Source organism: Podarcis muralis, chromosome 3 (assembly GCF_964188315.1).
Source record: "Podarcis muralis chromosome 3, rPodMur119.hap1.1, whole genome shotgun sequence".
NCBI classification, from domain to species: domain Eukaryota; kingdom Metazoa; phylum Chordata; class Lepidosauria; order Squamata; family Lacertidae; genus Podarcis; species Podarcis muralis.
In genome coordinates, this window is record NC_135657.1 from 3,331,476 (window position 1) to 3,341,329 (window position 9,854).

General features: G+C 49.1%; 1 protein-coding gene across 1 annotated transcript in view; it reads left to right on the forward strand.

Annotated features, from left to right (window-relative positions):
- The window catches only part of LOC114594945 (L-gulonolactone oxidase), a 45,614-nt gene extending 35,843 nt beyond the window's left edge, over window positions 1-9,771 (forward strand). Inside the window, exons 8-12 of the mRNA XM_028725250.2 lie at window positions 1,171-1,247; window positions 3,797-3,946; window positions 5,576-5,740; window positions 6,245-6,335; window positions 9,389-9,771. Of these exons, the coding sequence (XP_028581083.2) occupies window positions 1,171-1,247; window positions 3,797-3,946; window positions 5,576-5,740; window positions 6,245-6,335; window positions 9,389-9,517 (612 nt within the window). The 3' untranslated portion in view covers window positions 9,518-9,771. The remainder of the gene's footprint in view (window positions 1-1,170; window positions 1,248-3,796; window positions 3,947-5,575; window positions 5,741-6,244; window positions 6,336-9,388) is intronic.
- Window positions 9,772-9,854: the final 83 nt, after the last annotated feature.

Genomic DNA, 9,854 nt, shown 5'->3' on the forward strand with positions numbered 1-9,854 from the left:
TCAGGGGATCAACAGGTGGATAGGACCACCCACCTGTCAATCAGCTGATGTCATAGTGATGCCAGGTGACAGACAGGTCATTGGTCCAAGGGATATTTGCCCCCCGACCCCCAGGGCTTAGGGGGTCTTCCTGAAGCTGCCTGATAGTGGTGGGTGTGATTGCCCCCACATTCTCCCACATGAATTCATGCAAGCACAGTATCCTGCACAGCTGATCCATTCAGATCATCCCTGCTCATCAAAGGATCGATCTGATGATCAGAGAAGGGAAGATTTGGTTCCTCATCAGGACCTGGGCTGACCAGAGAGCAGTTTTAAGCTCACCACCTTGCCCTCTGTGGGAATGTTCAGGGTGGCAGGAGAGGATATATTGTTTATTAATATCCTTCCTAACTTGTGCTAGCAAGTTCCTTTATTTAGCAGAGTTACATTCCCCCCCCCCCTTTTTACATGCACAGCAGATAGCTGGTTGCAGGCTCGTGTCAGCCTCTCACTATTACACAATTCAGTCTGTCTCAGATTGAATTGTATGTTCCTGGTAAGTTCCCTTGAATCCCTCTTTAAAAATAAAAATGCCACAATCTTATTTAAAGTCAATAAAAGGAGTTTACTCACATCAGTTCACAGTTGGATTCCTGAAGGCAGACTTAGTTACAGATATGTACATGTGAATCTACCCCATATGGGGGAGATAATCCCAGTGCTTCTGTTAGCTGAGAGCTAGCAGAGCAGTCCTAGCTAAAAGCTGGTCCAACGAAGAAGGGAGTCAAAAATAGAGAGGTGTGCTGTGTGATTTGTCCTTTTGTTACCTGGACAGGTAAGGTCACGCCCACCTTCTATCACATGCAGAAGGAAGGATGCTCCAGCCAGGAGGAACAGGAAGTTTCGACTGGCTGGACCAAACATTCTCCCGCATGTCCACTCTAGGAAAACAAGGAATGTTGTACTTGACTGCCTCTCATGGATCACATCCCACACCCTCCCCATTGCTAGGTCTGTGTTTTGTGTGTGTGTTTCACTGTCGCCACCCAAATCGGTGGAGTCTCAGGGCAGGGGGGGATGTAAACTATGTGACTGGGGGCTGATCTAGGCCAAGGTTTTGAAGGCCACATTTTCCCTGCTGGGCAATGTCTGTAGCCTTTCTCTCTCCCTTCTTGCATGCCTTTGCAGCCTCCCACTTCCTCTGCCAGCTGGTTTTGGGACTACGTGATTGGATACTACCTGCTGGAGTTCCTCCTTTGGGTCAGGTGAGATTCAGCGTGCCTTGGCAAGGCATTCGTGTGGGAAGGACCCCAGATTTCAAAGAAGCTGCTCTGGGTGGGCTTGGTGGGAGGTTGAAGGCCAAAGGCTGGCAAATGAAGCTTCCTGACTTACAATCATACCCTACGTTCAGAATCTCACCCTTGGTCTGAAACTCTGTCTGGTCCTTCCTTTATTCCAGAGCAAGTTAGGGGGGCAATGTGTGCAGTTGTTCTGCCATCTTGTGGGCAGCAGCTGAAAGGACACACTCTCTGGCGTTGGTTTGGCAGAGAAAGCCACAAATCCAGGAGTCTTTGACCCCAGTGGCCTTATAACTGTTGGCTGGTGGTTGTTTCTGCAAGATGCAATCACAGATTGGCTTAATAGGAAGGGGCACCAGGAACCAGCAAGTCAAACTCCTGTGGCGTTTTATTTTATGCAATAAATGTGGGCTGTTTAAAGACAGGTGCTTCAAGCATTGTACTGAGGCAAGAAGGAGCAAGAAGGAGAAGTGTCATTGTTTTGAAGACGTTGACTGAAGACGGGAGGGAGTTCCATAGGTTAACTATGCTAGATGGTCAAAGATTATTGCAGTAGAGTGCGTGCAAAAGCTACTAGATAAGCAATTGAAAGCATTCGTCTCTGAGCTGCTGCTGCAGCAGCATGGAATTCATTCTGCTGGAGAAGCTGTGTGAGAGCGAAGGCCTTGCTTTGGTATCAACGGCGTCTTAGCTGCACCGTCTGTGTCCATGCAAAGAGCCTGCTGCTTGTAGCTGACTCACCTCCCTAGTTGCCAAGGAAAAAGCTGCTTTTGGTTCTTGTCCTTGCCAGGGGGCTTCTGCAAGGGGAGGTGGGATGCCCTTGAGGCCCCTCCTCATCCTAGAGGGCACTGCTCCCATCAAAGCACATAGTTAAACTATGGAACTCCCTGCCACAGGAGTCAGTGATGGCCACCAACCTAGATGGCTTTAAAAGAGGATAGGACAAGTTCGTGGAGGAGGAGAGGGCTATCGGTGGCCACTAGCCATTCTGGCTACGCTCTGTCCGCCTCCACAGTCAGAGACAGAAATGCTTTTGAATACCAATTGTTGGAAACTACAGGAGGGGAGAGGGTTCTTCTGCATGAATCCTGAGTTAGGCATAGACATCCTGGCTAGTAGCCACTGTTGTAAACAAAAAATCTGCCCTTTTTCCCCTTATGGGGTATCCAAGAGCCCATATAGAGTCCTTACGTAGGTTCCCTATTGGTAGGAGAAAATAACAGAGGCCAACCAGAGAATATTGAGAAGCAAAGCAGCTAGTAAGCCTGATCCTTATTGATCTGTTGCAACAGGGTGCTCCCCTCACCCGCAGGAAAGGAGGAGGAACCCAGAACAATGGCACGCAAGGCCTTATATAGACATTTTAAATTCCCTGCCCTGGAGCTCCAGACCACCCCTCCATACATCATACATACATCACAGAAGGGGTGTAACCTAAGACCACCCCCCAGATACATCATACGTACATCACAGAAAAGACGGTCTACAGCAGAAATCTGAGTGCATTTCTTATCTCGCCTGACAGGTTACCTGTTTAATGGTCACTTGATTGGATTCCCTGGGGAGCCTGGCCAGTCTTTTGTAATGATAAATACTTAGTTCCTGAGCCAGGTCGCAGGCTCACCCTATTCATACACAGACAGACATACCCTTAAGACAGGATTTGTGAAGGAAAAGACAATGGCGAGGCTTTTCCATTTTCCTTTGACCTTGCAGAGAAAACATTTGGTCAGTTTGGGAATCAAAAATGGTTTCAGGTCCATCTTCCTGTGCTGATCTATGTATGTGCTTGGTTGGTACACTTATGAACATTGAACATATATCTAAGACCTCAAAATTCCTATCACACCTGCTTGTGGGTTTTCCACGGGCATCCGGCTGACTAATGGCGTGATCCAGGAAGCTCTTCTTAGTTTCTTATATTCAGGCACTGCCAGGGAACTGCCATCAGTGCCGGAGGGAGAGAGCAAGCTCCAGAGGGATCCCAGAGAGCGTCCCGGGATCGGGAGAGGCAGCCCATCTTCTGGGGAAGGGAATCAGTGTAGCTCCAGTGGTGAAGGGGGGCAGGTGGGGGAATCAGCGAGGCGGTCACATGACTCCTTGCCGGGGACCAGCGGGGAGAGTAGGGGTCCTCCGCTGCCCACGCCCTCCTTGCGCAGAAGGCTTCCGCGCAGGGAGAGTAGGAGGAGACTGGGTGTCAAAGAGCTTCTTTGCTGGAAGAAGTTTAAGAAACGGCCACAGATGGATTCTGCCAGCAATTGAGACAGCCACGGGTGAGTGGCTGTCTGGACAGAAAAGGTTCACTTAGGCAACCCAGCCAGGTGTTGGCACAGGCTTACGCACGAGCAACCCCTAGAACCATTACAGGCACAATCCATAGCCTACCATCCCAGCTACTCTCGAAGGCGGAGAAGGAAGGGTCAGCCCACATTCCCTGTATCCGAATTCCCACCCACCTCGGATTTCTGCCCATCTGACTTCCACCTTGTCCTCTCCTCCTCTTCCTCCTCCATCAGCACATTCCTGCCCTGCCTGGTTCCCTGGATCAACCGCTTCTTCTTCTGGCTCCTCTTCACCGGCAAAGTGGAGAACGTCAACTTGAGCTACAAGATATTCAACTACGAGTGCCGCTTCAAGCAGCACGTGCAGGATTGGGCCATCCCCATGTAAGCTGATTTGACCTGGTATACGGAGGGTTGGAAGACTAGGGCTGATTCCAGGATGATCAGGGGTGGGGTGGGTTTCCACATGTGAAATTCAGATTGTAGCCGCCTCTCTAATTTGAATGATGTTGTGGGTTTGGGGTGCCAGTCTGGATGAAGCCCTGAGTGTCTTCCAATGCCTGGGGTCCTGTACCCAGGTAGTGTTAGAATCTAAGAAAGGAGGTTGCTGGACAAGTTTCTTTGTTGGGCAACGACCTTAGATGGCCACTCAAATGTCCTCATCAGGATCCCAAAAGGATGAGCCAGGTTGCTATGCCTTAAGTGATGGGGCCCTTTTGGATAATGGGAGGGGGGTGGCTTTCCTCCACCCCCTCACCTTGCTGCTAGGTAGGAGAACATGAGCCAGAGTTTGGGGGTGTGAGATGAACTGGAAGCTGGAAACACAAAGACTTGCTTGTTGGAGTCATAGCTGTTTCAAATGGAGAAGCAAGATCTGCTGGGGTGTCGATGCTGTGAGCCCCTCCATCTTCGGCTCAGGTGGGTAAAGGTAAAGGGACCCCTGACTGTTAGGTCCAGTCATGACCAACTCTGGGGTTCCGGCGCTCATCTCGCTTTACTGGCCGAGGGAGCCGGTGTACAGCTTCCAGGTCATGTGGCCAGCATGACTAAGCCGCTTCTGGCGAACCAGAGCAGCGCACGGAAACACCGTTTACCTTCCCGCCGGAGCGGTACCTATTTATCTACTTGCACTTTGAAGTGCTTTCGAACTGCTAGGATGGCAGGAGCAGGGACCGAGCAACGGGAGCTCACCCCATCGCGGGGATTCGAACCGCCAACCTTCTGATCGGCAAGCCCTAGGCTCTGTGGTTTAACCCACAGTGCCACCCGCGTCCCAATGTATGGGTAGATAAAACCAAATATCCTAAAGACACCACAGTCTGTGCTGACCAAGGAAACAGAACCTGGGTAAGCGCCGGGAACCCCTGGAATCTCTCACCACTTGGAGATTGGGGTTGGTGTGCAACAATATATTTAACTAACTCGGTAGTCAGGGTCTTGCTCTTAATATACGGCAGGCAAGACAGTGAGCAAGGCTGGAATAATAATATTATAATAATAATTTATTATTTATACGCCGCCCATCTGGCTGGGTTTCCCCAGCCACTCTGGGCGGCTTCCAACAAAACACTAAAATACAATAACTTATTAAACATTAAAAGCTTCCCTAAAAAGGGCTGCCTTCAGATATCTTCTAAAAGTTTGGTAGTTGTTTTTCTCTTTGACATCTGGTGGGAGGGCGTTCCACAGGGCGGGTGCCACTACCGAGAAGACCGAGAAGGAAGGGGGCTGATCTGGAACGAGGAAAGGGGCTCATCTCTGATTCTGATGGGAAGACCAGGGCCTGGTTCCTTCAGGACCTTGGAGAGTTCCCAAGGGAAGAAAGTGATGTTCCAAAGAATGATCAAAGCCCATTTGAGTGTCTTAAGTCAGAGATGGAGAACCTCCAGGCCGGCAGTTTACCACAGTTCCTTGTGAAAGGGAGGGAGGTATTGACCGTTACACCCATTTGGGTGTAATCCCCTTGCACAAGATCTCCACGGCGTTGGGTCTTTTCTTACAATCTCCTCACAGTGAGAAAACGAAGGAGGCTCTCCTGGAGCTGAAGGGGGTTCTGGAAAGCAACCCCAAAGTGGTGGCCCACTACCCAGTGGAAGTGCGCTTCACTCGGGGAGACGACATCTTGCTGAGCCCCTGCTTCCGGAGGGACAGTTGCTACATGAACATCATCATGTACAGGTAAGACGAGTTGGGTCCAGGTGGGTCCATTTGGGTTGCCTGATGGGTATTGGAGGATAAGCCTACTGGTGGCCTCTAGCGGTGATGGCTCTGCCTTCACGGTCAGAGGCAATAGCGGTTCTGAATACCAGCAGCAAGAGGAGAGAGGTGTCTTGTGCCCGGATTCTGCTTGTGGACATCCCACGGGCATCTGGTTGGTGGCGGTGAGGACCAGATGCTGGACTAGAGGAGCCTAACAGTGGATCAATGAGGCAGGAGCTAAATATTGGTGATGGGGCGGCCGGCATCCTCAGGCTTAACATCTAAAAGGCACGATCCCAAAAGGAAAAGGGCTTGGCAAGGAGGAGGAAAAACTCTTCCTTGGTTGACATTCCTGTAAGGGCCAGCTGGAATGGAAGCACTTGGAGACAAACTGTGGAACTCCAGCGCCCATCAGAAGTGAAGCTCAGCTATGTTGTTCCACAATGGAGAGTAAACTTCAGCTTATTTTTTTATCCCGTTCAGGCCCTATGGGAAAGACGTCCCGCGCCTTGACTACTGGCTCGCCTACGAGAGCATCATGAAGAAGGTTGGAGGGAGACCTCACTGGGCAAAGGTACGAAGGTGGGGGGAGTGTTCATAGAACTGTAGAGTTGGAGGGGATCCCCAAAGGTCACCCAATCCAACCCGCTCCAGTGCAGGAGTCACAGCTAAATAATCCCTGGCAGATGGCCATCCGATTTCTGTTTAGAAAGCTCCCAGTAATTTAATAATAATAATAATTTTTAAAAAAAATAATTAAATATTTCCCCAGCCACTCTGGGCGGCTTTCAACAGAACATTAAAAACAGAATAAAACATCAAACATTAAAAACTTTCCTAAACAAGGCTGCCTTCAGATGTCTTCTAAAAGTCAGATAGTTGTTTATTTCCTTGACATCTGATGGGAGGGCGTTCCACAGGGCAGGCGCCACCACCGAGAAGGCCTTCTGCCTGGTTCCCTGTAACTTCGCTTCTCGCAGGGAGGGAAACACCAGAAGGCCCTTGGAGGTGGACCTCAGTGTCCGGACAGAACGATGGGGGTGGAGACGCCCCTTCAGGTATACTGGACCAAGGCCATTTAGGGCCATTTAGGTCAGCACCAACACTTTGAATTGTGCTCGGAAACGTACTGGGAGCCAGTGTAGGTCTTTCAAGACCGGTGTTATGTGGTCTCGGCGGCCGCTCCCAGTCCCCACTCTAGCTGCCGCATTCTGGATTAGTTGTAGTTTCCAGGTCACCTTCAAAGGTAGCCCCACGTAGAGCGCATTGCAGTAGTCCAAGAGGTGAAGGAGAGTCCACCACCTTCTGAGGGAGTCTGTTCCACCGTTGAACAGAAGTTACCATCAGAAAGTTCTTCCTAATGTTTAGTCAGAAATCTCCTTTCTTGTATTTTGAATCTGTTGCAAGAAAGGAGGTTCTGACTAAATATTAGGAATAAGTCCCGTTGCTGCAAGGATTTCTACCTGCAATGGGGTTTTCTCCCCCTCACCCTGAGCACATCCCACAACCTCCCCAAATCTGCTCTGGAGGGTTGGAGGAACCACTTGGACCTGCCCCACTAGTCCTGATCTGCGGAAAAGGAGATCATAAATAACAATGATAATAATTAGTATTATTATTATACAGAAGGGTGGGGGCAGGGGAAGATGATGTTCTTTTTTATGGACTGAAACTTAATTTTTGCACATTTATTCAGTGAGGTGTCTTAATTTTGGGGTGTGAGGAATTCAAGTCAGCTATTTTTGTGCTTGGACATTTAGTTTGGTACATTTATGTTTGATAGAAAAGCACATACAGTGGTACCTCAGGTTAAGTACTTAATTCGTTCCAGAGGTCCATTCTTAACCTGAAACTGTTCTTAACCTGAAGCACCACTTTAGCTAATGGGGCCTCCCGCTGCTGCCATGCCACCGGAGCACGATTTCTGTTCTCATCCTGAAGCAAAGTTCTTAACCTGAAGCACTATTTCTGAGTTAGCGGAGTCTGTAACCTGAAGCGTATGTAACCCGAGGTACCACTGTCAACTGCTTTCAGAACTTCTAAACATTTCAGGTGATACTAAAGAATAACAATATTAATAAACACTACAACTGCAAGTACCTGGCCATCGTTTTTAATGATTTCTATGCAATTTCACACACATTTTACTTACCGAGCAATACTTAATTATATTAATTTAACCGAAATATCCTTTTTATTCCCAAGTCATGTTACAACTTTTTAGCACCCCTCATTTCAGGAGGTTGAAAAATTCAACACTCCCTAGAGGAGGTTGCAGCTGGGGAAGGAATAGTAAAACCTCCTTGTTCGCCGTGGCCACATACACAGACCAAAAATTTAAAAAAATCACCATCCCACAGGAACTAGGCTTTGTAATAAACCTTTGTGGATGTCAATGGGATTCTTTTTGACGCCCCAGTGGTGTAAAAGAACAAAAGAGGGGAGGCAGATGGGCAGAAGAGGGAGTTGAGAGCATGGAATCAATACAACCCAGGTGGTTAAGAAAGCCCAACATAGACTCCATCTCCTCAGAATATTGCAAAAGAATGATGTCAATCAACATTTGATGATCTCCTTCTACCAGTCCACAATAGAAAGTGTCCTTTCATACTGCATCACGGTGTGGTACGCTGGTTTGACATCATCTTATAGGAAGTGCCTACAGAGGGTGGTGAATACAGCACAAGATATTATTGGCTGTCCCGTGAATCCGCTGGATGAAATACAGTGGTACCTCGGGTTAAGTACTTAATTTGTTCCGGAGGTCCGTTTTTAACCTGAAATTGTACTTAACCTGAAGCACCACTTTAGCTAATGGGGCCTCCCGCTGCTGCTGCGCCACCAAAGCACGATTTCTGTTCTCATCCTGAAGCAAAGTTCTTAACCCAAGGTACTATTTCTGGGTTAGTGGAGTCTGTCACCTGAAGCGTCTGTAACCCGACGTACCACTGTAGTGGAAGAATGTTGCCTCAGAAGAGTGAGGAAAATTCTCAGGGATGATTATTCACACCCTGGCCGGCACTTTCTTGATCTCCTGCCCTCGGGCAGAAGATATAAAAGCATGATTAGTCGCACCAACAGGGTAAAGAACAGCTTCTATCCGTGGGCTGTTAGGCTGCTGAATGAAAAGATAACAACAGGGCAACGGACTTTCGGGTTTGGTGGGTGTGCGTCAGTAAACGAGGGGAATTAAGACTAAGAGAGCTGAGTGGGGGGTGCTGGTGTAATCTCACTGTACACAAGTTGTACAAGTGACCTCTTTGGAGGTCTTTAAGCAGAGGCTTGACAACCATATGTCAGGAGTGCTCTGATGGTGTTTCCTGCTTGGCAGGGGGTTGGACTCGATGGCCCTTGTGGTCTATTCCAACTCTATGATTCTCTGATTCTAAGTGACAATAAAGTATTTCAATTTCAATTGGTGTGTCTGTGAAGTGGCTCTGCCCCGCCCACTCCCAATATAGGCCCCGCCCACTCTCGATATAGGCCCCGCCCACCACTGACATGCTGGCCCTGCAAGGCTTCTGGCAAGGGAACATGCCTCTCAGGCTGAAAAGTCTCCACCCACCCGATGCAGACCCACACAGAGGGAGGAAGGGCACTTTCGTAAAACCGGTTCTCTGCCCGCAGGCCCACACATGCACTCGGAAGGACTTTGAGAAGATGTACCCTGGCTTCCAGGAATTCTGCTCCATCCGGGAGAAGCTGGACCCCAGAGGGATGTTCCTGAATGCCTACCTGGAGAAGGTCTTCTACTGAGAGGCGACATGGAGAAGTTGGTGGCGGCGGAGGAACCTCTCGTGTGGGCAGTGGTTCTCAAAGTGGGTTGCAGCGGCACCCTCTTGCGGGTGGTGGGATTATCTGGGGGGGCACTAAGAGGTAAGGGGGAAGAAGGGGGGCACTGGAGGTGACTATCTGGAAAGCTGGCATCGCTGGATCAAGTCCATCCATTTCATTGTATTCATTATTTTCAATTGGATTTTGAATAAATGCACAGCTGTTACTGTTTGGAATTTTATTGCCTTATTATCTTCCTTAGAAGGTCGTGCAAACCACTATTCTGAATAATGCTGTCTAGAGGGTAGGGGGCACTGGG